Genomic DNA, 27,247 nt, shown 5'->3' with positions numbered 1-27,247 from the left:
AAGTACAAATCTTCTACATTTTTATTTTAAATTATGTAATTCTAATTGATGTGCACTAGCCTTTTAATATGTATCACAGCTGAAGGGCAACACTTTAATTAGAAAATGCACAGTTTGTGGTAAATCGATGGTTTCATGAAAATATGAAGAATTCATACACAAACTTTTAGTGGTCTTTCTGGCAGACTCAAGTCAGGTTTAATCTTTGAGTCATTTGTGAAAATTCTGTGTGACAGATCAGTGTGCTCTATTCTTAGCTCTTCCATTCCTTGCATCTAAAGAATACTGTCTCTGGCAAGCCTGCCCAAAGCAGTTTGATTACCTTGAGAAATAAAACCTGAAGAAGCTGACATACAATTGTCACTGTGATCTATGAAAATTAAAAATTGAAATTTGTTACTTTGTTAATGTCAGTTGATCCCAGTGAATCTGCAAATATGATAATTGCTACAAATTGTCCTGGCAGCATTATTGTTTCAAAAACCTAATGATTTCTATGGACAAAAAAATACTGCAGTAAATCATTCCAACACAATGAGACCTCACCAGTATTTTTCTATTTACTAACATCCTGAAAAATACCAGACTAAGTTCAAGTGTATAATTTTCTTGAAATTTCTTCAAGGACCTGACCATAAAAAATTGTGTGAAGTTTCAATATGAAAAACTGAGATTAAATGAATACTCAGAGAAAACTTAATCCTCTTCTAGAGATACACTCTGGGCTGCTGTTGGAGGCAGGATATTGAACTTGATGGACCCATGGTCTGATTTATGGCCATTCTTTTTAGGTCTCTTCCTCAGCCAGCAGTGCTCCTTGATCCTATCAAATCTTGGGTCATAGGTCTTCTGGAAGATCAAGCAGATTGTGAAATACTTGTAGAAGCTGAAGGCTTATCTCATCTGCTTTGCCTTCAGTGCTACAAACACAGAGTAATCTCAGCCAAGTCTTAAACACACAAACTGCAGCATAAACCAAACCTTAATATACAGTTTTCAAGAATTCTGACATATCTAGTCTCACTTTGTGTTTCAAATGCCAACTATGGAAAGCCATTTAGACAGTGTGAAAAAAGATAGTATTATAGGAAAGCATTAAAAAAAAAGGTTTCCTCTCTTTTTACAATATATCCGGGAGGGTTTTTTTCCTATATAAATTTTCTCCAGATACTTATATGCTAGCTATTTCCAAGGAAGATGCAAATGAAGGGTAGAAATTCTACTGAAAGTGAGCATAAAAGTAGATCAGAGGCAAGTGATAGATATGCAAAGTGCCTATTTTTCCTTCAGAAATATAATGTGAAATTTCAGGCAAAAGTCTGTAATGAGTAACATTTATGTAAGCTGCATGCTTACAGTCACTCTACTCTCTCAAAAGGATTATGTCCTATTTCAAACATAAGCAGTATTAAAATGAGTGATTCTTGACAATCAGGAAATAAGAAAATACCTGGTAAAATGAACATATTTACTTCATCTTGTTTTTAAATAAATGAAATAGTAAACTGTAATTTATGTGCATATTGGAAATATTTGGATGTATTTAAACATATGTTTCAGCAAAGGTTTTTCAAAAAAGTTTCAAGGGAAGCTTCTAAACTCTTCTCAAGACTAGAAGAAATATCTCTGCTTTGCTCTACTTGGCTATTTGATTTTGCAGTGAGAATAAAGAAAGACAAAGTCATTTCATGAATTTTGTGCATGGTGGTGGGGGAAAAACAGATAAAACATCTAGAGTAAATGTGTGAAGTTACTTAACAGATGTTATGTCTTTAAAGCTTACCCAGCAGTTAGTTGCATCTCCAAGACAGTCATATTGCTGTACAGCAAGTAAATGGGACTGTTTCTTCCTGATTTTGCTGGGGTGTTTTATGTTATGGAAAAATGGGACTGTTGGCAAATCTGAATCTGCAGCTCAGTAGAAAGGAAGCAACTTTAAATTAGTACAACTTAAAAAAAAAAATCTCATCTTGCCAAGAAGTTATAAAGATTGGTTAAGTCAACAAAATGTTTGGGGGAGATGTTTGACTTAAACAAGAGTTAGAGTAAGATTTGAAATACATACCCAAGCTGTATATTTCATGGGAGCAGGTTTGCGTTATTTTTACTCCATCTCTGCTTAAAGATATTTCATTGAATTTTATCATAAGGTTGCAAAACCTGCCCAGTCTCTTTTAGTGTGTTATCCTGACTTGATCCTCAATGCTTCTGCTTTATTCCAGGGAGCCTTTCATCATTCTCTCAGGAGGCTTGTCATATGACACTGTAGGAAGAAGACCCTGTTTAACAGTCATGCATGGGAAAAGTACTGCTGTGCTAGAAATGGATTATTCTATTGTTGATTTTCTAACCCTGTGTGAAACTCCATATCCTAATGGTAGGTTCTGTAAAGATTTTTCTCTGTACCTTGACTTCTTATCGTTGGAGTTTTATCCCATCAGACAATTCTTTACCATTGTCTTTCTGTTTTATCTCTGGGGATCAGACTGCAGCAGCAACATCTGTTATTCCTATTGTCTGAAATGTGTTTTACTTGCCAAAACATGAATAGAATAGTTCATTATAAAGCAAATTTTGTGTCTAGAAAAAAGCCAATTACTCATAGCATGTTTTATTCTTTTTAATCCCAAAAGCATGTGCAGACCAAAAGCATTACAACTTTAAGCTGTAGTTACTGGAGCAGATGTGTGCATCTCTGCATATTTGGGCACATAAGGCCTTTCCAGTCAGTGCTAAACCATGAGGAGCATTTTTGTATTATTTTAAACTTTTAGTGGCTTTATTATTCCCATATTTAGATGGATTTCAAACTAACCTGTAATCTCTCTTTTACAGCTGGGGATTTCTTATCATAGTTTAGGTAGTTATTTCAGATGAATAGTATTATATTGCTGATGATTCCAATGGTTTTATCTGTCAGCTTCCATCAGAGTATATTAAACTGTTTAGCTTGGAATTTGAGATCTGGCTGAAAGAGGGCAATTGAAACTTTGAAAACTTTTTCAAGTTTCTTATTTTACTGTCAAGTCATCTGTCTTTTCAGCCATTTTGTAAGCAAGTAAAATTTAAGCTCCACTGAATATAAGGAAAAGCAGTTCAGGGGTGGGAGAATGTTACTCAGAAATTGGCTCTTTCACTCATATAACCTGCTTATAGAATTTACTCTGCATGCTCCTTTTTCTGTTATTTGAGCTGTTGAGAATATTGAATAAAAGAACATGAGTTTTCCAAACTTAACTTGGATGATTGAGGAGTCTGCATCTATAAAATATCTTCAAAAACTATAGTAAACTAAGTGACTTCGTAATCTCAGCTGCCAGAGTGCAAGCATTGATTCCATTCTTGAGGCTGTTCTTGCATGGGCTCCATTTACCAATAGGTAACCTTTTGTTGCTGTTTTCAGACTTTCAGGAACCATATGCTGTAGTTGTTCTCCTAGAAAAAGACTTAGTACTGATTGACCTTGCACAAAATGGGTAAGAATCTTCTTAATCTTTAAAGTATTTTTAATCATTGGCTCCAGTGATCAGCCTGCTGTTCTACTTTATAGCTTTTTAAGTTTTCCCTAGATTAACAGTTAGCCTCTTTCTTCTTTTAAAGGTATCCTATCTTTGAGAATCCCTATCCTTTGACTATACATGAGTCTCCGGTTACCTGTTGTGAATATTTTGCTGACTGTCCTGTGGATCTCATACCTGCACTCTATTCAGTTGGTGCTCGACAGAAGCGTCAAGGTTACAGCAAGAAGGTACAACATCAACTACACGTGTTTCTATTTTAAAATACTGACAACCAGAAGCTCTGAATAACAGGAGTGGCCATACTAAGACCAAAGCTACACCTGACTCAGCCAGCCTTTGACAGTGACTAATAGCAGGGGAGGATATGTGTGGCTAATGTCTGGGGAGGATCTGCAGTAATTTGCCTTAACTTTGCACTGTATGATATTTTCTTCCTCAGTGTATTTGTTAATCTTCCAGGAATGGCCTATCAGTGGAGGCAACTGGGGTGTGATCACTCAGAGCTATTCAGAGATCATTATTACAGGGTAAGTGATACCATAGTCTACTAATAACTTTCTTAGCTCATTAAGTAGAAGTGGGAATGTTTTGTTTCTCTTGTAAAATATTGTTTTGTATGAGTGGTTTGAGAGATTCATGAAACTATGATTACCAGACATTTCCTTGGCATAATCTCCTTGACGTGTTACTGAGAAAGTAAAGCAGAATGTGGAAGGGAAGGTAATAAGAGATTGATAGCAGGTGTTTCACAGGCAACACTATTATTATTATTATTATTATTATTATTATTATTATTATTATTATTATTATTATTATTATTATTATTATTATTATTATTATTATTATGTTTATGTTTATATTTATATTTATGTTTATGTTTATTACGTTTATTTCATTTATTTATTGTGATTGCAGGGCATCTTGGATCAAAATTGCCTTTTAGTATTTGATTTTTGGAAAATAGCTGAGTACTGTTTTAAAGCATGGTAGGTCCATTAAGTAGTTATTGAGCTCAGTTCTCAAAGAGAAGCCAATTTTTTATATCAAAAATAGCAAATACTTAAATCTGATCATTTTGAGACTGATCTTTCTGTAGTTCCTTACTACTGTAAGGACAGTTCCTTATCAGGACTAGACAGTTCCTTACTGTAAGGAACATAAGTGAAATTTAATTTATAACTGTGCAGTGTATCACTGAAAGTGAGAGGACTACTAAAGTGGTTTTCAGCTCATTAGCCCTAATCAGGTTTACTGTCACCTTGTACTACACATTGCAGAGACTTTGAGACAGTCATGAAAAAATATAGTCATCTGATTCTCAAACTCAAGGCTAAATAAACAAGTTAGGTGACTCATTAACAGTGGGATACTGTATATTTAGGCATCTTCTTTTCAAGTGTTGCTCCTAATATAGGGCATCTTTCAAAAAACAGTGCATGGTAAGGTATGCCTCAGTATTTAAAATGGTAAATGAATATGTTACAGTGGGATCATCAGGAAATTTCCTTTCAAATGGTTTTTTAGTCTCTTCTGTCCAAAGTAGTTGGAGCACATGTTGGTAAAATATCAGCTTTTAACAAATTGTGAAAATGAAGTGTCACTAAACAGACTAATAACAATAAAATGTTAACGGTGTACTTTCCCACAGAGGTCGAGCTCTCCAACTAATCATTTCATCATCTCATTTTTTTTAATATTTCATAGGCATGCTGATGGATCAATTAAATTTTGGGATGCGTCAGCAAGTAAGTGTTTTCAGTAGAGATTTTTCCTGTGCAGTTTTAGATTTTTTTCTCTTCAGTTAAAGGGCCAATTACTTCTGATATTCTACACAGCTCACAGTGAAAAATGCAGCAAGAATTCAAAGTAGAAATGGCACAAAGTTTGATGTTTGAGTTGCTCTAGTTGGAACTAAGCTTACTCTTGGTAGTTAAAGGCTGTTTGAAGCAATCTTGGAATCTTCATCAGTTGTCTTTAAAAACGTGTGGAAAACTGGTGAGCTTCCAAAAGGCTAAGGCGTGTGTGGCTGTGGGAGGGAGCAGATGCAGTGTATATGTTTAAAAGCTGGGAGGAGGACTGTTTGGAGTGTTACAGATCTTTAATTTCGGTTTGGAGTGGGAGTGGAACCTGGGAGAGAGGAGGGTGGGTAAGCCAAACCTGCTTGATTGTGTACTTAAAAATTCTATTCAGCATAGATCTGTCAAAAGGAGATTCTGTTAAAGATACTTAGTTTCTTTCTGAAACAGATGAATAAACCTGTTAAGGGAGAAATTACAAGTATCCTCTTTACTGATTCAAAAACTTTAGAATCTTTCTAATAGGACATTCTTACAGGTGAACTAGGGAAATGTGATTCAGGTAGAACCAGTGAAATATGGAAGAGGAGAAATTTACGTTTTCCTAATGTTGCGATTAGTATTTATAGCAGTAATTTGGGCCATTGATTAGACAATATGCCGGTGAAGTTTGAAATCAGCATGTAGACAGTTGCAAAAAAATCTAACACAGAATTGAAGTTGCAGTTGAGAAGGTACAATTCAAAAATTAGCTGTATCAATGTATTAGCTATATATTTAGATCAAAACTGATTTTTCTTTTCTGCTTTGTTCTAGTAACGCTGCAAGTACTCTATAAGCTAAAAACAGCCAAAGTATTTGAAAAATCACGGAATAAAGATGACAGGCCAAACACAGATATAGTAGATGAAGATCCATACGCTATTCAGATCATCTCATGGTGTCCAGAAAGTAGAATGCTGTGCATAGCTGGAGTTTCTGCACATGTCATTATTTACAGGTTCAGCAAGCAGGAAGTGACGACAGAAGTCATTCCGGTAAAGAGTTATGACCATTTTTTAACTTGGTAGGATTTAGCTATAATAAGACTGTTGTAGCAATTCTTTTTTTTTTTTTTTTTGTTTCTGTCTTTAATTACATTAGTGAAATGGACAAAAGTAATGGACTCGAAACAGAGGTGTGGGTTTTTGGAGAGAAAGTAATTAATTATGAAATTCAGCAAAAGTAACTATTGCACACAGAGATGGTTTTCAGTGACATTTTGAGGCTTTTCAGCCAATAATCATTCTTTGGTCATTCTATGGAAACAAATAGTGGATCAAAGCTTGTCTGTATCAAAGGTATAATGATAACAGAAGTGAATGAGCTATGGAGTTGAGGAATTTTGAAGATTTTAGGGAGTTGACCCTTGAATCTTCATAATTACCATCTGTCCTGTCAAAACTTCTGCAGTACATAGAGCTAGAAGAATAAAAATGTGCCAAACATGCCCTGAAATCTGTTAAGAACTTTGCTGTGTCACTGTTTTATTCTGTATAAGATACAATGATTCTATTACAAGAGTTGAGAAGTTTCTTGTTAAATCAGAAGCACACACATGCAAATTTATGTATTTGAATGTAAGAACAAAAACTTAACATTTAATTATAAAGTGTTGCCTGTTCTAAGTGTTAATTGCAATGTAGTTGGGGTTTTTTCTCTCACCTTCTTTCTCCAACACACACATCCTCCCCCCACTATTCTGCTCATGCGTAAGCTGTAGTTTAGGACCTGAGGTGTGGGGCTTTTTTTGTGTGTTTTTATGTACAAGTACATTTCCTTCTTAGGGAACAGGTTTTTTCCTCAGTTTTTATGAATCAGCCTTAAATCGAGTTAATCTAGAGTACTCTTCGACATTTTAAAAAATACTATACAGTTCTATAGTCTATGAGTTAAGTTCTATTTTGCAGATGATAAAACAGTTGAAAGCTTCCTTTACACTGCACTGCAGTTAATTCTGATGTTGTTGCAGATGCTGAAGAAGGAAATCTAAAGTCATGATGAATTTACAGTTCTTTAAAATGTATGATCCAGTTCAACACATCAAACACTGAACTAAGTCACCATGTGTACAGTATTACATCAGTAAAAATTTAGCAGTCTGTGTGGCTTTACCAGCTCTGTTTTACCATTCCTGAAGTACATAAACCAAGTCATCTTCATAACGAAATATGTAGTCAGCAGAATGATAATTAAATGGGTCCAGTACTTAATTTATTTCGCTATTAAGAAGCAAACTTTTAAAAACTGGGAAATACATTAGACATTCAAGTTCTAGCAATCTTCAGATATTCAGTCTGTATTAGTATGACTCTGCATTTCTGAATGCTACATGTGTCTTTGTTACACTTGCTATTGGATGGTTATCTTTCAAAAGATGGAAAAGTTCTGGATGTCACTTTTATCACTACTACCTTCAGTTGCACTTCATTTATTTCATACTCAGTGTTTTGAAAGGCAGTACTGTACAGATATTTTTCTTTCCCTTAATTAACAGATGCTGGAAGTACGTCTCCTATATGAGATAAATGATGTTGAAACTCCAGACGGTGAGCAGGTGCCACCTGTACCAACTCCAGGCACAGGCTCCAATCCCCAATCCATTGTTCCCCAGTCTCATCCATCTACTAGTAGCAGTTCATCTGATGGACTTCGTGATAATGTCCCATGTTTGAAGTAAGTTTATTCTGTTACACTTTCAAGTGAGTCTGAAACATTGCAAGAATATGTCAGAGTATGTCACTGCTGGTGAAAATATTTTATTTTGTAAAGCAGAGTTTTCCAAGTGTCTGTAATTTGAGCTCTGCTTTAAGAAATAAATATTGCAATCTCCTTTTTTTTTTTTTTTTTTTTTACTTTTTAAGCTGACTTTAAAAAAAAAGGTTCATATCTTTTGGTTTACCTGATTTTAGGAAAATTTGGCATAGATGTTAGTATAACTACAGATGATGGTGCCTTAGAGCAGTTTTTAATAGCAGCAGTTCAGTCACTTGGATTGCTTATTGTCCTTGAAATGAATGGGAAAGCTGATGTTTTGTGGCTCTCCTTAATTTTAGACCAAGTATGTCTGAATATGTTTCTTCTGTTAGTTTTGCAGAGCCTTAAGCTTTAGAAGCAAATCAGAAGTGAAAATTCTTACAGATAGGTAGCTGAGTGCTAACTCTTTAGGCTTATAAATATATTTATTTTTTGAAAGTCTTGCAAGGGAACAACTTTGTGTATTGGAAACAGTATTCATTAAATGTCCCTTTTTCATGGATCTTCACTTTGCATGATGCCTAATAGTGCTCTCACTGTAGGTCTTTGACAAGTTTTTTGATCTTTTTAAATTGGGAGCTTTTTCTGCAAGCTTCTTTGTGTGAGCTTTTACACATTTAGAGAAAATAGATTTTAAAAAGTCTTTTTTTACTCTCCCACAAGAGTGCCTTGTGTGATTTATGAGCCATGACTTTTTCTAACAGAATGTAAGAAATATCTAATGTATATCTAGAGATATAAAGTTAAGTGTATACTTTGTTTTCTGAAGTTTAAGATTCCAACTTGGATTTTAATTTTTTTGAGTGTATCCATCCAGAAAACAGTTCTGATAGAGTTGCTTTATTTGGATAAGAGTTTTCAAATTGTATTGATTGTACTGAGTTGGAGAGGTGTATTTCTGAAGGAAACTCACCTAAGCAGAAAAATTGGAAAATTCTAAACTTATGTAATATATTTTCAAATAATTTTTCAAATATCAATTTCAAATATCCATTAGTGAGAATAAATGGGTAAAATAGTGGAATTGAGGAGACAAGAGCTTGTTCTACACAATTTTCTTCGTGTAAAAAAATGCAAGATCTAATCTTTTCTGTGTAAATTTATCAGCATGCAAACAAAATCTCTACAGGAGTTTCAATTCCCCCAGTCCCAGGTGCATTGCATACAATTGGTGTACCATTACAATAATTTCCTTGTTTTCATTTTGGTTTTGCCATATCGTCAGCTTTTTATTTGCATTTATCTCAATACATTGTGCTTCTGTTTCCCTTTCTTTGTGCTTATTCCACATATACCTCTCACCCCCTTCTGTTCTTTAAATCAGAGTTCTTTTGGAAACTCTGAAAAAATATGTAACACCTTCTTTTTTAGACACTGACTGAGTACCTTTATCTATTAAAGGAAATACAGCATAATAGCACTATTACGCCTTGTTCTGAGGTTGAAAAAAATTAAAAATATGTGATCATTGTTCAATTGATTTTCAATTAGGTAGTGAATCAAAAGAAGTGAATTCCTAGTTTCACTGTGGCTTTTTCTTCTGGTTGCTTTTGTTTGCTTTTGATAATAGTTTTTACCATTTTCCAAGATTTTAAAGTCCAGCATGGTGTAGAATTTAATGAAGTCTGATCCCATAAGGAAAAACTTGAGACACTGGAAACACCATGTTTTGTTTACTTTGCAGAGTCAAAAATTCTCCTCTCAAGCAGTCTCCAGGCTACCAAATTGAGCTTGTTATCCAGCTGGTGTGGGTGAGTGGAGAACCTCCTCAACAGATAACCAGCTTAGCCATCAACTCTGCATATGGCCTGTAAGTATATTCTACACAATTCTTTCATTATTCCATCACAGTGGTTCGAAACTATCCATTAAAATTGAGTCTCTGTGTGTGTTCACATGAGCTGCACAGCAACATACAGGTAATCAGTTTCTTGTGCTTCTGAGAGAATTCCTTTTGGGTGATGGCAGATACTGATGATGCTAACAGCAGAGGCAAATCAGCATCATTCTTCCTCACCTGGCACTGTAGGGCCAAGAGGAAGTGTCACTTAGGGCTCTGTGTCAGATGGGTTGGCAAGGACACTGACAGTGATCTGTTCTACCTGGCACCATGTTTTTACAAGAGAACAATTAATCAGTACTGCACTCTACAATAAAAATTTATAAATAAGTGCAATCTAGGATAATTCCTAAAAATTAGGAAGTGTTAAATGCTGAACTGCAAAAAATATCTGTGTAAAACATTACTAACATTTAATTAGCATTGTATTTCCTTTAACTTCTCTTTTTCCAGAGTAGTTTTTGGAAACTGTAATGGTATTGCCATGGTTGATTACCTCCAGAAGACAGTGCTCTTGAATCTAGGCACTATTGAACTGTATGGCTCCAACGATCCCTACCGCAGGGAGCCACGATCTCCCCGAAAAACCCGGCAACCATCTGGAGGTGGGTAACCCAAAACTTATTTTAAGCTCAGAAGAAAGGCACAGTTGGTCATCTAGTCTTTGTTTGTATTCAAAAATGCACACTTTCTTCGCTGTGGTTTTCTTTCTTCTTGATCTGTTGCTAATGTCACTATTGCAGCTTTGTTAATTCATCTTTCCTTAAAAATTGTTGCTTAGTGAAATTTACTGATGCTTCACACCATCACTTATATTTCAGGATAATGTGTATTTTAAGAAAAAATATAAATTTACAATGGATTTATGCAGTTTACAAGAATTTACTCAGCATTAGGAAGTATCCTGACGTTTCTGATAAAGCTAGTACCCATATTACATGTTTGTATAAATCCATTGATGTTTGCAGATAGCCTGAGTGTTTGCTGGGATCTTTTGGCGCCTATTTTAAAATTTGACTACAAATGTCCCTGATGATGTTGTTAATACATATATGTTATGCTTGAGGAAACCTTTGATTGAAATGAACAAAATAAACTTCTACACACAAACTGATAAAATAAATCTCTTTGAAATAGAAAAAAGGGATTTTGATTTTAAAATATGCTGAAGAATGTTCCTTTTCAGCTAAAATGAAAAGTGACTTTTCAATCAAAATGCAAAGCTTTTTGTGACCAGAAGGAAAATTTAGTATTTTAAAATTTTCTGCTCCCTGATGTGTCATGGATAATCCTAAGTTATTTCAGAAAACACAAGACATAATAATAAGCTGTTCAAAAAAACCCTTTCTCATGATTGACTGTTAATTTCTCTTAGAGATCCAGAGTAAAGTCCTTGTAAGTTCTTCAGGTAATATTTTATTCAAATTGATGTTCTAGGAGTTATTTAGTAAATGAATGGTTTGAAAAAGATCTAGTTAACACCAGTCAGCTTATTTGAATTGAGCAATTGGATGTAAAAATCATTCATACAGAGCAGAGCATACACAGTCGGTATCCAGTCAGATAAAATATTTTCTTGTGTGATACAAACTGTGAGAGAAAGAAATAGCTTTACTGTTTCACTGTGTTAATTTGTCCTGGGAGTAAAGGGCTTAAATTCTGCCTCATGCATATAGATTATAAACTGCCTTTTGGAGCTTTTAAACTTCATTGCTTTTGTTTTCCTAACTGTCGTTATTTTGATCCAATAAATTGGATTCACATAACTCTGTGTTTCAACTGTGTCTCTTAAGATGTTCCTGATGAAAGCCCTTTTTGCTCATTATTATAGCTGTTATATGAAGTCATATTTTTTGCATCTTAACTTCTGATACTAACAATCTGCATGGCAATGGCATTTTAATAACCTGGTTGTACAAGTTACTTAGCTGGCTTTTCTGTCTCAAATGTACTGTTAGTGTCTTGGTCTTTCCTTTTCTCATTGCTTCATGAAGGTATGCTGACTGTGGCTTCTTGCATGTGCGGCCTTTCTAACTTATATTCAGAGTCTGTGAAAAAGCTTCGCACCTCTTATATAAGTAAGTCATCTCATGGCATTCAAATATTTTTTGAACATCTGAACTTGACTTTTTTTTTGTTTGGTTCACTCAGCATAATTATTTTCTTTAGTTCTTTTTAAGTAATTGTTTTACTTATAGAAACTGATTGCAATCCATCCTGCATCCATTGTATTTGTCGTTCGTGTTATCTTTAAGAAATTTAAAGGAATAAAGCAACCATAATAGTCTCTGTGTTTTGGGTTTTTAAACAAATAAATCTCAAAATCAAAAGGAGATCCTATCTCAGAGTTTGCTGATGTTTATAGAGCTAAGATCTTACTCAAAAATTTAGTGTTATTTTACTAGAAACTTTCCTTGCTGGGCTCCCTTTCTGGCAGAAAAAGCTTCAGAAGTCCAGAGTTAGAGTATTAGTAGCAATGATAAGAATCAACATTGTGATTACAGAGAGATTCTTCTTCTAAAAGTGAAAAGTTACTTCTACAAAAATGTTGTTTATAGGGATTAAGAGGTGTTTGTGAACAGCCCTGTTCAGTTTCCAAGCAGTTTTGAAGTTCAGGTATCTGTGTGAGGAAGGGAAGCCATCAGAACCATGAATTACCCAAGAGAGTCTGACTTATGACATCATTCACAGCATCCAAGGATCTGGAGAATGTAAATCTTATTTTTTAAAAGCATAGAATTGTGCCTTTTCTTAGGATGCCAGTTTTCTCCAGCCCCCAGGCAGAGGTAGGTAATCTCAGCCCTTTTTTTAATGAAGTAGAGCAGATTAAGCTACTGTAAAAATGGAGTTAAAAAAGTAAAACAACAAACAAACAGAACTGCAAAACAAACTTGAAATTATGGTCCAAGTCTTAGTTCTGCCATTTCTTTTCTCCCAACAAGAAAAAATAAATACATCTCAGAGGATAGTCTCAATTGCCAAATACTGCTTTCTCTATAGTCTTTCCTCTTCTACTGCCATGACAGAAAGGGAGCTGGGCATAAAAGAAATGCGTCCACCTTAAGATGATACAGAACTGAAAACCAGAATCTGGCACTGATTGATCATTGTTTTGAAAAAAAGAACAAGATGGGTAGAAATCCCAAAGCTAGTAAATATTGTAAAGCTGTATTTACTTGGACTATTTTATTTAGGAATAAGTGTAAACAAGTTTTGTACCTGAGAGTTAATTTCATAACCATGTAATTCTCTTTCTTTTTACCATTCTGAAAGTATCTCGGTTAACCAGAGCTACAGTGGTTTAAAAAGCGAAAATAATTTCTTTAGTTATCATTTAACATTTTTCATTATTTGTAGTTCTTTCAATGTATGTGTTGCCCAGACTTCAATTATTGCTTCAACAATTTTCCACAAATAATGAGTCTGTTACATCTAAGTACTACCCTCTGATTTATTTATAGGATTGGAACTATATGAGATAGTCAGATTTTGCATTCTCCCTTTCTTGGACATTCACTATTTGCATTTAGTGCTTTCAAAAATGCAAGGAACTTATGCTTCCTTGTTTTTTGCTTTGAAAGATGTGCCTTCATTGAATCTCTATCTTGGAAACATTTCTATTTTAATACTTCAAAATTATTTTTATCTATGAATAAGATATTTTCAATGGCTATACAACTAATAATCTGCAGGGACTACTAGTACTTGATGTTTAAATCTTCCTAGAAAAAGTATTTTTCTATCTAATATCGTTGGTTTAGAAAATTCCTATTCTTTGAGACAACACCAGTGTATTTAAGGAAAAAAAAATCATACTAGTTAACATATGCATTCAGACAGTCTGCAACAGAGCAGGATAATGCTATTGTACATTCAACCAAGCCCAGAAAATGCAGGAAGGATTCATAAAAACCCAGATATTTTGTATGTTTCAGCATAAAATGTCAATTCAATAGATTATCAGTATCTGCCAGCATACTTAAGATTTAGTAAATGGTATGTCCTTAATCAAACAATTAAAAATTTACAAAGGCGTCTTTTAAAAAAATTTATAGAGTGAGAGTTACGTATCTTCTAAAATATGAATGGAAATGCGAGATTTTTTCCCTTCTCTTGTGTTGCAAGAATATGATGTATTTCTCTGTCATTTTTTCTACTCAGAAAAGAAATTCAGATTCCCGTCTTAAAGCAGCATCTATTTAGAGACAAGGCTCTCTACACTAGCTAGACTGTAAAATGTCATTTCAGGCTAGCTCTACAGACACAAGCTCCCAGTTGGGATCGTGTTTTGGAATTTATCAGTGATTCCTACCAGGTATACTACTCACATGTTTTGGGTGGCAATTTATAGTTTGTGAAGCATGCAGTATATGTGTTTTGTTAAGGCCTGCCAGACAGTGTCATCAGTTGCTTGTCAAGGTTAAAAACAAAATCAAAGTTTGCCTTCAGAGTCTAATAGTGAGGGGGGAGGGTGTAGAAAATCAGCTTTGGCCATGTTCCCAAAGACATGAAATGTGTAAGTAAAAGTTTATAGTGTGATGAAAGCTATACATGATGGAGCTTACACTGTTAGGCAGCTTTGCTTGATGTATTCTTTGCTAAATAAGACAGGAGTCATTAAATCAATCATTAAATAAGGTCATAATTTCATGATGAAACACCAAAACTTATATAGCTGTTATTTTTTCCTGTGTAGTTCCATAAGTTCACAAAGAACATGAATCATAACTCTTTTTTTGCAAGTTACTGTTGGTGAGAGTTACAAGATTTTATGTGACTCTTTGATTAGTGCAATTTAGTACAACTCTTTAAAAGTTAGGATCTTTTAGTTCTACAAGAGGCAGTTTAGGTTTCTGACAAAAATGAAACCGTTCTTACATGCATGTGACTTTTTAAAATTTTTATTTTGTATCAAAATTTTTTTGGCAGTAATCTATGAGTGATTCAAAAAGTAGGGTGGAGAAAACTGGAAGAAAATACATGCCTGGAACTCTTCTTGAGTTGCTTGGTCATCTTTTTCCCATCCTCCCTCATGAAACATTTGAATTTTTAACTTAAATGTTGTGAGACCAATATCAGCTGTGGCTTACATCAGCCAAGGCCAAAACTGTATCAGAAAGTTTTATTGTTGGGCTGGGGGGGGTGTTTTGGACCCTGTTTTTCGGGTTGTTTTTAATTCTAACTTTTACATAATATCAAGTTAGATTTAGTTGTAATTTTTAATTGCACTGTTTTCAGTCAAGTTGTAGGTTCTTCTGAGATATGTCTGCTTAAAACTGGTGCAAAAAACTGACTCATTTTCATGAAGCTTTATATATCATTTAATTTCAGCTGTAATTCTGTGGAGTTTTTAATGCAGCATGGTAATGATGTTTTCAATGACATTCTTTAATTTTTGGTAATTTGGAGAGTTTCCAATTTCTTGCTTCTAGAGTTTGCGTAAGTAAACTAAAAGCTTATTAGAAGGTCACTTGTACATATATTGGTATTCTAAAAGGATATAGTTTGTATTTCTGAAACAGAAACTCTTGGATCAATTTTCTTTTGTAATTCATAGCAATTTGCATGGATACTATAAACCTGAAACCAGAGAATTTTTCCAGGAGTGCTGCCTTGGTCCCAGCGCTTCTGTCAGGATACCTGGGGTTTCAAGATGAATAGCAAGAGATTATCTTGCAGGTTTTTTCAGCTTGGTCATAGGCAGACCCTCCTAGTTCACAAACTTAGATCATTCTTGTTATATTCTGTTTGGTTTAATTACCAATTTAATCATAGCTAATATGACTTTTCATCTATTCTTGTTCCTTTTCTCTCCTAAGTAATAGCAGTAATGGCTATGAACAGATATCCAAGATTTACATGCCATAATGATTACCACAATGCACACTTACTCTTATTACTAATTAAAATGTATATAAATCAAATTATAGCCTTGAGAGTTCCTACAAAGAATTCAAGTGTGCAGGTATCTTCATTCTTGGCTAAAGATTATTGCTGTCAATTAATGAATTTTCATAGGAGAACTTGTACAAGAAGTTAAACTCTTCCTTTGAAGGTAAAGAATTAATCTTTATTGGAAAGGAGGAAATTGTGTTCCTGAACTGCATGTATGAATTTGTTTGGTTTGGCTCCTGAGGGTGCAATTACTTCTAAGAGCACAATATGGATTTATCTTCCCAGTACAGCTATCATCTAAAATTTATATTGCTTGTGGTGAAAGCAACTTCAGAATTTTTCAAAAATCTTTTTACACAATCCTGTTTGGTTCAAAACATTTAGTCTCCCGTGCCTGTTTAAAACTCTGGTGTAATGTTCTAATTATCCCATAGTGTTCATTGATTTACTGACAGATGACTAAATAAATTGCTCTTTTCTTTCTCCTGTGTAGTGGAAATATATAGCTTCCACCTGGAATTTCATTTGACATTTTAGAAAATTTAAATTGGTTCCAGGACTATTAAATGTAGGATTAACAAAGCCTTAAGGCCATTTGACAATTCTAGTCATTGAGTTTTGGGGTTTAAGCTATACATGCTCTTAGTAATCTTAAAAAAGACTATTTTGGATAAATGGAACTGTTAATGTAACATAATTTTAATGTGTTCCATATTAATATTTTATTTCAGGAGAACCTTTTTCCCTTTAAACTATTAACTTCTGGTTAAGTGTTTGGAAATTTTAAAACTTTGGTGGAGTAGAGCTGTTGTATTTTTGTAGGTATATGTACATATATATGTATGTATATATGTACATATATAGATATGTACAGTTGCGCTTGTGAATATGTAGTGTGCAGTTGTATAGACAGGCTTTCCACGTGATTCCTTTCCTGCCTTAGCCATTACCATTAAAACTCAAACTTTTTGAGTATTAGAATATTTGTGTGCATGCAAAACTCTGTAGTTTTAGCAAATATTTCTTAGCTATTACTGTTCAGTATTACATGTTTGTTTGCCTTAGTATCACATAATGAAATTTCTGTAGGAGAGCTTCATGATATAAACCTGAAGATGCATTACTAACTTTAAAATATCAACAAAATGCACTTCTCTTAATTTTGGGCAGTCTTGACAGCAATTCCTTGTCAAAAAAACCAGAAAATTTCTTGTATACTTTTAATTTATGCAATGGAATAATATTTAGGAGCATTTTGAGGCAGCTTCCATCTTTTGCATCTGATTGTGTATGACTAGGTTTTGTTTCCTTCAGTGGAATGAAAGGAATTACCTTTCAGATGTTAACATACTGCAGTTATTCAAATTGATCAAATTTGATGCTGTAAGAAATTTAGTGAAGTTCTTCCATGCAAGGGAGAACACCTATCAACACCCTAACACCTGAGTTCTTTAAGTGACACCAATAAGGAGTTTTTCTGGAAAATTAACTTGGTAATTCAAATTTGCAAATACAAGGCGTATCAGTGTAACAGTGGAAAATTGGTTTGAAAAAGGCACTGTAATTTCACACATCCTGTTTGCAATCATCAGGACCCTCTTTTATATGATTTTTTTTTTTGCAATTACATTTTTAATATGATGCATATTTTAATATGATGCATTTTTTTCAAAACAAATTATGTTTATGCTTAATATATTCCTGGAACATGTAAATAATTAACTCTTCTGATAAGTCTGTCTAGCTGAAAATATAATGGTTTTCACTAAAATTTATTGAGAGAGTATATTTTGCAAAGACAACTTTAGTAAGAAGAAGTGACTCTACAGTTACTGTGGGTAATGTCAAAAAGAGTAGTATGTAACAGAAATTCTATCACAACTGGCTTGTTTGTCTCTAATAAGAAATGAAGTTCCTGACTGCGGTGGAAGTAAAACTAAAATGGGAGCTGTATTTATAATACACTGGTTTTGTGTTTCAGCAGGTCTCTGTGATATAAATGAAGGTACAGTGGTGCCAGAAGATCGCTGCAAGTCACCCACGTCAGGTAATCATAATCATTTCCCTGATCTTCAGCTTCTTATTTTCCCAGAAGATGGCATGCATTAAGTTAACACTTACTAGTTAAGTAATTATATAAAGCCTGTTGTCCTGTCATAAACTTTTGGAACTGTCATAAATTTTGCCATCTTGCACAACTGCATTTTTAAAACAAGGCTGACTTAAGAGATGCAATAGGAGTATGTTATAAAGATGATTGAAGAGAGAATAAGCTGAAATATTTATGTCTCAGGGAACCTGCTGCACAATGGAGTTTTGAAGCATTGACAAGAGATGCACAAATTCCTGTAATAATTCATATGGTTGTGTTTCGTATTCCTCAAAAGTGGTAGAGATTATTTCTGAGCAAGTTTACTTCCGCTTCCTCATGAGTGGCAAATTACTATTTTTCTGTGGAATCAGAGGTCTTCAGAAACCAGCATGCTGAGAAAATAAGATTTCCCTACTTAATACTCCTCCTCCTGCACCCTTTTTTTATTTTTTTCAGTTTTCCAGTTGCCACTGCTGTATGTGAATATTTTAAATGAAACTTTCAAGAATTATTATTTTTATATTGGCTAGTTGAGGCTATAACCATATAAATACTTAATAATGCATGTCAATGTATAGAGTGAATAGTTTTTGTAGTACCTAAAAATTGTCACTTTATTTATTGCTCTGAGAACTTTTAAAGATTTCATTTTGTTTCATTCAAAGCTACTCAAGGTTAAAGGACTCAACTGCAGATTTAAATGAAGCACGTAAAGTAGTATGTAGTGTAAAATGCTAATTAAGATGGGAGTCTAATATAGGTTCCTTTTCTATTGTAGCCTGTGTCTTTCAAAGCCAAATTGAAAACACAACAAACCAAAACATTGTGTTTGTAGCAGTAGTAGAAATTTTAACATGAATTTTAATTTCTGATTTGACAATTGTCTTTTGACGTTCGTTATAAATTCTGCCAAACACTCCTCTAGATCAATCAATGTCATTTTCATTTTTGCTAGCTTTCTTAGAGTAAATTTGATTTATTCATAATTAAAGCGCAACCTAGCTGTGAGTTTTAGTTAAAAGTCTTGCCTGAAGATGTCATTTCATGACAAATCTGTGTTGCTAAGTATTGGCATGCTGAAGTCATCAACTTCAGTATAGTTCATGATGAAAGCTTTTTTTGTGGTGTTGAGAATAAAGAGCATGTTTCCTATTTAATTTTTACACACTGACACCAATGCCTGTAAATAATTTGCTATGCATTGCTGCAGTTGCAGTAAATCCTTTGTCTGTCAAGGTTGAGCATAGTTATCAATTCACTATTTGAATTTGACCCACTTGAAAAGTCTGGGCTAAATATAGGTTCTGGAACACTGCTATAAAATGTCTGCAATGAACAGCTAATAGATCATAACCTTTAAAGTGTCTCCTTTTTTCCCCTGCTCCAGAATCACCCAAATGTTAGCCCAAACAACTCCTAACTTACCCTACTTAAAACACTGTGTTGTTTAAATAAGAGGATTCTTTCATAATTGAGTGTTGAAGTAGAGTAAAACTAATTTCAACACTTCTGCAACAGTGCAAGGAAGACAACTGCAAGATGAAAATTAAGGTTTATGGAAAACTACTAAATTTAACAATTGGTTTCCCCTACCTTCCTCCTGCTTGTTTGAGTTGAGTGTGAGCTGAAGAAGGTTAAAAAATAATGTCTAAAGTACCAAAAAGTGTGAATGCACAAAAGATAGAGGGGGAATGTAGCTCTTGCGTTCTCCTGTAAAATAGAAACTTCTAGTAGCGAGGTTGGACTGTGCCTTGCTTCCCTTGATTCTGTCCTCTGCTCTCAGTGAATTAGATTAAGCTTATGGTAGACTTCTCAACTTTTCCTTTGAAATAAGTCTTGGAGGAACCACCCTGGGATGGAAATAATTTGTTGATGTTTGTGAAGAGAGAAGAACTGTAATTCCTTAGGTTTGGTTTAAGTTTTACATCTTTTCTGGGCAAAAACTCAAGAATGAAAACAGGCTTGAAAGTGGCATTTAGCTTTCAAAGGTAAGAAAGGACCTCTTTGAGAAATTTGCTGCAGAGTATTCGCAAGCTTGAGAAGAAGGATGGAGGCCAAATTTAAGGAAACATTTTGCAGTCTAGAGGTTTTCTAGTTAAGAGTAAAATACACAAACACAAAATGTTTGCGTGATACTAGCTCTAAAATTCGAGGATGAGATTGGCAATTGAATGCTTTATTGGTGTTTATTGTTACAATGTGATCTGTAAAAGATACCAGTCACTGTTTGGACTGAAGCCTCAAATCCACCTTTCCATGTCCAAGTGAAGTGGAAGGTAACTTCCATTAGGATTCTTCCAGTGGGTGGTTATATAGATGAGAGGACTGCAAAAGGAGGACTGCCTGTCTATGCAAGTTAGGAGAGTATCCTACAGTTTCAGGAACACAGAACTATAGAAATACTGTGAAAATGCAGTAGGAATAATCTTACCTCCTGCTTTTTCTATAGATGTCAAGCAGCAATAGGCTTAGACTCTGGGAACATTTATCTGACCTAAAAGATTGTACAGCATTTAAACTGTCAAGTTTTTGTCTTCTTAGAGAAGTGCCAAAATACTGGTGTTCTATTCTCTTTTCACACTGCCACAATATAAAATCCAATTAAATTTTAAAATTTTTAGACAAATTGTTTTAATTTCCTGGCAATCTTTTACTTTCATGACAATGGTAAGCCTGAAGTTCTCGTCTGTTGCTAAGATCAGTTTTTCAGGGTAGGGATACAGAAAAATCCAGGTGGCACTATTCTCCTACAGTTGTCTGCATAGTAGTTCAAGAACTGTGGTCCAACAGTAATTTACTGCATTGCGGGGGGAGGAAAAACCCAAACAGATTTATAGAACTTGTTTTTATTGTTACAGCTGTGTTTTCTGAATCATAACTTAGGCTAATCTCTGTGTCTGGAGCAATGATTAGTAGGGCCATTTAGTTATTTAGTATAAACATTTGTTCAATGAGGGCATTATTTCTAGAAATAAACTCAATGTGCAGCGTTGTACCTTGCATTGTAATTTCTGTGGCTAATTCCAATATGCCAGAATTGTGTCATGCCAAAATAATTTGTACTTTATAATATCTAATACAGCTACAGAGAATACCAATATCAGTATTTGATATTTTCTTTGTGTCTTTGTTAAACTCAAATCTTGAATATAATTTTGTATATTAAATGTATACATATATTGTATAATATATGTATATCTTAAGTATTAATATACATTGATTTTTGTGTCAAAACTATATCTCCTTCATTCATGTCAAATGTATATCCATTTCATTCTGTCTCCACTTGTAGGTTCTGGTTCACCAAACAATTCTGATGATGAACAAAAAATGAATAATTTTATAGAAAAGGGTACAGTATTTTTCTTTTCTTTAGTCTTATTTTTTTTTAGTTCACCTTTTGATACACTTAGATTGATTTTTTTTTTTTTTTAATTATAATATTATTTACAGTGAGGACCAAAAGCAGAAAGTTTTCCAAGATGGTAACCAATGACATAGGTAGGAACTAGAAAAAAATCTACTCTTTGTAATTCAGTGCCTTACTCTATGCAGCACTAACCCAGCAGCAAAAAAAAAAGGCAAAATAACAGTCAAATTTCAATGCATTCTGTTACTAATTTTTTCATTCTTTGCGCTACTTGGTTATTCTATGGGCTGCTTTTGTACTAAATACACTGGGCACAATAATCTAAAAAAATCAAGGATATTGGTGATTTAAATTCTCTGATTTTGCAGTTTCACTTCTCTTTTTCTGGATGGGTGAAATTCTAATGCATAGTAAGAGTTCAGTCTATACAAGTAACAACGTGATTCCACTTTTGTGAAGATGCGCTGGTTTTGGAAACATATGGCTGATGCCATTTCTTTTTTATATGTTGTATTCATAGCCATATGGTCAGATTTTTACATGGCTGTGGTCAGGAAAGAGGTACTATCATGGTTTCATTTATTCATTTGGAAGAGAACTGGCTTGTGTATATATATATATATAAGTATTCCCCACTGCTGTTCCAGAACTCTCTAATTTTCTGCATCCAACAGTGACACAATAACCTACCAGCTCTAGACTTGTGTCTTAATTTGGCAACAAAATTGCCTTGGGATATATTGTATGCAGGTGGATTGAACCCTTTCATGGCTGGGATGGAAATAACTCTGCTTCTGACGACTGGCTCATTAAATAAATGAAAGTAACAGGCTGTATGATTTGTCTTTGGGAAAGGGACTCTTCTTCCTTAACTGGGATATGGTTACTTTGATTGCAGAATGACTTTGCTAATGTTCATTTTGTTTTCATTTAGCAAATTAGTATATCATTGTAGAATAATTTCATTTTTTCTCTTCAGTCAGTTTAGGTTGAAATTATAAAGTAAAACTAGTTGCTAAGCTACTATTTCACAGGTTGTGTGGAATCATAACTTGAGACCAAGGAGGAAGAGATTTCTTTTCCTGAAGTCTCCCTTTTGTTTTTCTGTTTGGCAATTTAAATTTTGTCCTAAAATATTAATCCCTTTAATCATAATTCAGTATTTGAGGCAAAGAGTCATTCAGAATTCAGGGAGACAAAGAATCATTCAGAATTCGGGAGTATGGCAAATTAATCCTTGAAATCTGAGGTACAGAATGAGAAAGTACTATACAAAAAGCATATTTTTGCCCTGTGTTGAGACATTCTTGCAATGACCTCAGAAATAGCAGGGAAAATTAATTTTGGGGCAGCAAAAGTCTGAATATCACTCGAAAGCAAATGGCTGTCAATAATACATTATGTGAATTCATCTGTAATTAAAAAAGAAATTAGTGTCTTTTAGATGAGCTTTAATATGTTCCCCTAAAGCAATTTCAGAGTAACTAGAACCTAATATTCAGGTTGAGAAAACCATGAAAAAAACAGGACCTAATCTTGTGCGTGTTGTATCAATGTCCTTTGAGGTAATGCTTCCCTTTTGTCTCTTTTGAACATCAGACACACTGTCTTGTGCAAAACACATGGAAAATTTGACTGACTGTGACCTCTTTTTATTTTTTTCCACTTATTTTGAAAGAGTTATGTTAGAGCATTAATAAAGTATGCTAATGAGGATTCTGTAGAGCCATTCACATCTGTTTCAGCTGGAAGCCTTTCAACTGAAAGTATTTGAAATGTTTTTCACAGCTAAAGAAAGAAAAACATTTATTTATAAGCAATGAATTCTTCAGGGTGTAAGTTATACTGTGATTTGTGTAATTTGCAGAGTTTATTTGAAGCCCAAAGATAATTATTTATTTTGCATTTTCATAGTTTTGAGTGGTTTGCTGTGCACTAATGTTGTTGTTTTGCTACCATGTTTTCTATATCTGGCATGCTTATTCTAGCTCTTTCTGAACTTACTTCTAAGCTCTTTAATGTAAATAAAACACCTTTCCTGTGTTAATAGTTGCATGGTTTTGCTTTTCATTGTTTTAAACTGAATTGACAACCAAATGTGCATGGACGATGAGTTTTGTAAAATATGTCACTGTCATCAACATCACTGTGTTGTATGAAACAAATTGTTTGCCATCAACTGTATTCTTGGGGATGAATTAGATGTATTTGATGTGTATGGCATGGTCATAGCTCTCTGCACTGGCACACAGAGCAGTCAATTCAAGGTCTTTCCATTCCTTGTCAATGTGTAAAATACAACCTGCTAAATGTGGTGCAAAACAGAATTAAAATCATTCCCATTGGTAACTTCAGTTGCTGTTAATATCATGCCTGTGTTTTCCCAATGGGAACAAGAAGCAAAGGAAAAAGTAATTTCATTTCAGTGGTAGGGCTGCAAGGTGGTAACATCACACACACAATTATAAATATGAAGCCATTGTTAATTTATTATTTATTGCAACTGATGTAAAGCATCATCATTTCTACAGATTTCTGCAAATGCTTCATGCACCAACATTTTGATCAGTTGGTCTGGTTTGTTGTCTTCTTCTAAATACACAAGGGTGAATGCTCTGTGCTAAGGAATGGATAGTAAGTCAAGTTAAAGCCCTGTTGTGAATGTGTTGCTTTTGGGTCATGTTTCCTTTTTATTTGCATCAAAGATGAACCTTGAAAAAATCATAGTTAATTGTTTCCTTGGAGATATTGAGATACTTGATTTAACTAAACATTTCTAGAAATTTTAGAAAGTACTGTGGCCATTACTGAATCCAGCCCATTCTCTTACGAATGTCACATATTTGAAGGTATAAACAATATCCTGTGAAGTAATATGAAGGAATATACTAAATGTAAATGAATTTACAGGAAGGAAGTACTTATTTTCTAAGGCTATGACATTTTTATAGAAAGACATTGGGATCCAACTTCAGTGGAAGCAAAACCTTCAGCTTTTTTACTCATAATTTGGTGAACTAAGTATTTGGCATGAAGAGATACAGATGACTAAATATTATAGCTACAAATTGTATTGGAAGTTAAGATATAATAACCATTTCTGGAAAAAACCTTTAATAAAGGTGCCTGAAAAATATGGTAGATTTTAAAACCTTTATAACTGTACTAGTAGCTTGTGTCAAATAATTCTTAGGAAAATTTGTCTTATTTATTTCCTGCACTTTACAAATTTAAAAATAATTGCAAAAAGTATTAGTAGACGGACTTAAGCAGAGTGGATTTAGTTCCAAACTTTTGTAATCCCTGCTGTTAATACTGACAGAGGTTTCTCACATTTCTTAAATTCTAAGCGTATACCTAAATTTTTCAAACATTGCTATCATAATTGACAGTTACAGCTGTTTTCATTGAATCAAATTTTAGGATGTTCATAATAAGTTCTTATTTGCCCTAATGTCAAAGACCAATTCTTTCAATGTGTTTTTAATACTTTGATCTAATTTTTGATGTATCCAAGCATATGTTTTCATACAGTTTCTTATAAAATGGTTTTATTGTTCTCATGTGAATTTTAGAGATTTCAACGTTAGTTAATTGGTAATGTAGAAATATTTCATTTTGTGTAGTTGTCAAATATAGAATTATTAGGGAGCTTTGGTGTCTCTAACAAATTCTAAGCTGCTTTGTTATTTCTTGTGTGATGTTATATGAAATAGGCTTCATAAGTTGTTCTCTTAGTTGTCAAAGCTTCAAGACACATGTCTCTTTAATAATCTTTAGAATTTTATTTTAAAATAAGAAGAATGGAGGAGAAGTCACTGTATAGCTTTCAAACTGATGTGCTATACATTTAAAGCATCAGCTCAGGATAACCCACTGCAAATGAAATGTGGCTGTTGCTTCTAAGCCACAGCTTCCTAGTGAGAAGCCTTCTCAGCCTTCAGGTTTTCTTCATTGAATTGAAGGTTGTTCCTGCTACACTGACACACAACATCTTATGGAAAGGCAGTCTTTGATATTTTAACACCTACCTTCCCAAGCCTGACCTGTGAGAAATCTCCAAGAATCCCTGGGTTTGGACAGTTCTCTAATATGATACCTAATTATATATATTGAGAGAATATGTGTGTGCACCTGTGTATTACTCTAGGTTTTCTAAAATAGAGAAATATTAAATGTAGGACTAAACCCAGGCAAAACAGTCACTGTTGCCTTGAGCAGCAGTGTGCCGGGGGAGCACAATTACTCCCAGGTCTCTGTCTGGGCTGTAAATGCTGCAGCAGCAAGGGAGATACTGAACTCTGATATGACAGCTGCTACTTGAAGTCAGCCACGTGCAGCAGGAGCAGTCAGCATCACCTCTGCCCTGTTGTGCAGCTGAAGGGAAAAGCCTGACGTTGAGTGCTGTCTCTGTAGCTCTCCAAATGTATCTTCCATTTTTCTGATTTATATCTTTTGCTTTGTACAAGGTATCTAGCATGTTGCTGGTTTTCATCTGAGGCATAAAAAACCTGAATTTATCAAAAACTGTAAAACTTAGCCAATGTGAATGGAAGCAGAGTTTTTTTTAATACTGAGTAATGTTAGTCAAAAAGGGATTATTAGCTGGTGAAATATTCCTATTTTCTTACTGCATGTTTAGGCATTTTTTTGTTTAAACACAAGATGGCAGCATTGCTGTTGAAATAAGTTCTTATTTCTCATTTACATTTAAATTATTGAGGTTTCTGACACATTAACATATGTTTTGAAATGTTGGGGTTTTTTTGCATAGCACAGTAATTCACAATTTCCAGTAATTATATCCTTTTTAACAAATCTTGTATCCTCTTGTCCTATTAATGAGGCATAGTTCAGTGTGTGTTGAAAATTGTCTGATGAATTTGTTTTATCTTACCAGCTTAGTTCACACAGCTGGCCTTTCACTAAGGAACAAAAAGCTAAAACTGGATCAGCTCTCAGAATCCAGCACATTTGTCCATACTTGCTATTACATGTTATATTATCTGTAACTTTGGATTTTTTTTTTGTCAGTTTTCTCCCAGTTGTTAAGATTGTACCAAATGTTTCTGTTTGAAAAGCCAAGAGTGACTGTACTGGTCTTCAAATAATTAAATAGGTTATTTACACATGGTGAAAGCTGTTAAAAACCAAAAATAGCTCCAGTTATTTTGTGTGTACATACTTGAGGCTTTTTTCAGTACCTCAGCTCTTGTTATTTAAATGTCCAACTGAGAAAACAAGTGTTATGAGGAATGCCCATCCTGAAATTCACTATTCCAGATGAGATTTCATGATCTCTCCAGAAGCTGATTTAAGTTCAAGCTGACAGCAAAAAGAGGGGCTCCTCATCACTACTGCTGTTGTGTACCCTGTTCTGTCTCTGTTCCTGTCTCTGAACTCTGATCTGAAATTGGAGTTGATCTTGTTTGGAAGCAGCCCTTGGCAGAGACCTCATTTAGATGAGTTTGTACCTCACCATTAGGCTAGGTATTTGCCAATGCTTAAGCAAGGATGAGGGTACAAAACACGTAGTCAGGCTGCCCTTTTCAGTTTCAGCCTGCAGTAAAATAGGTGATTAGCATTTCTGCCTGAGAGTAAGTAATTTCAATTTAATTCAAGCATACTTTTAACATTGACACATAAAGGAAATTAGGAGATTATTTCTGGAGTCTTGTTCTCAAATTTTTATGATGTATGACAGGAATAAAACTGTTCAACTACTCAGATAACTAGAATTTTCAATATTGATGAGCATAATTGATGATACAGTGAAGTATTTCACTTTTGGAGGAGTGGAACTAACTTAAAGCCACATGCTGTTCTTCATGGTATGAAGAAATTGGAATGACTTCTGTTAAAGTGATAATTGGAATGAGGTAACTCCAATTTTAACAGAGAAAAGCAGCAGAATTCAGACTGCTTTGAGATGTACCC

The 27,247-nt window shown here is 34.2% G+C and overlaps 1 protein-coding gene across 4 annotated transcripts in view; it reads left to right on the top strand.

The window, feature by feature from the left end:
- Window positions 1–27,247, top strand: part of STXBP5 (syntaxin binding protein 5) — a 104,300-nt gene that overhangs the window by 57,700 nt on the left and 19,353 nt on the right. For 2 of the 4 annotated variants that reach the window (XM_058019358.1, XM_058019356.1), the window contains exons 10-19: window positions 2,223–2,377; window positions 3,404–3,476; window positions 3,601–3,748; window positions 3,981–4,048; window positions 5,226–5,266; window positions 6,134–6,354; window positions 7,854–8,032; window positions 9,798–9,923; window positions 10,407–10,558; window positions 17,833–17,895. In XM_058019358.1, coding sequence (XP_057875341.1) covers window positions 2,223–2,377; window positions 3,404–3,476; window positions 3,601–3,748; window positions 3,981–4,048; window positions 5,226–5,266; window positions 6,134–6,354; window positions 7,854–8,032; window positions 9,798–9,923; window positions 10,407–10,558; window positions 17,833–17,895 — 1,226 coding nt within the window. Of the gene's footprint in view, window positions 1–2,222; window positions 2,378–3,403; window positions 3,477–3,600; window positions 3,749–3,980; window positions 4,049–5,225; window positions 5,267–6,133; window positions 6,355–7,853; window positions 8,033–9,797; window positions 9,924–10,406; window positions 10,559–17,829; window positions 17,896–27,247 lie in introns of all 4 variants that reach the window. The other 2 variants (XM_058019357.1, XM_058019355.1) reach the window with 1 other exon arrangement.

Source organism: Melospiza georgiana, chromosome 3 (assembly GCF_028018845.1).
Source record: "Melospiza georgiana isolate bMelGeo1 chromosome 3, bMelGeo1.pri, whole genome shotgun sequence".
In the NCBI taxonomy this organism is placed as follows: Eukaryota; Metazoa; Chordata; class Aves; order Passeriformes; family Passerellidae; genus Melospiza; species Melospiza georgiana.
This window is presented reverse-complemented; position numbering and strand designations above follow the sequence as displayed.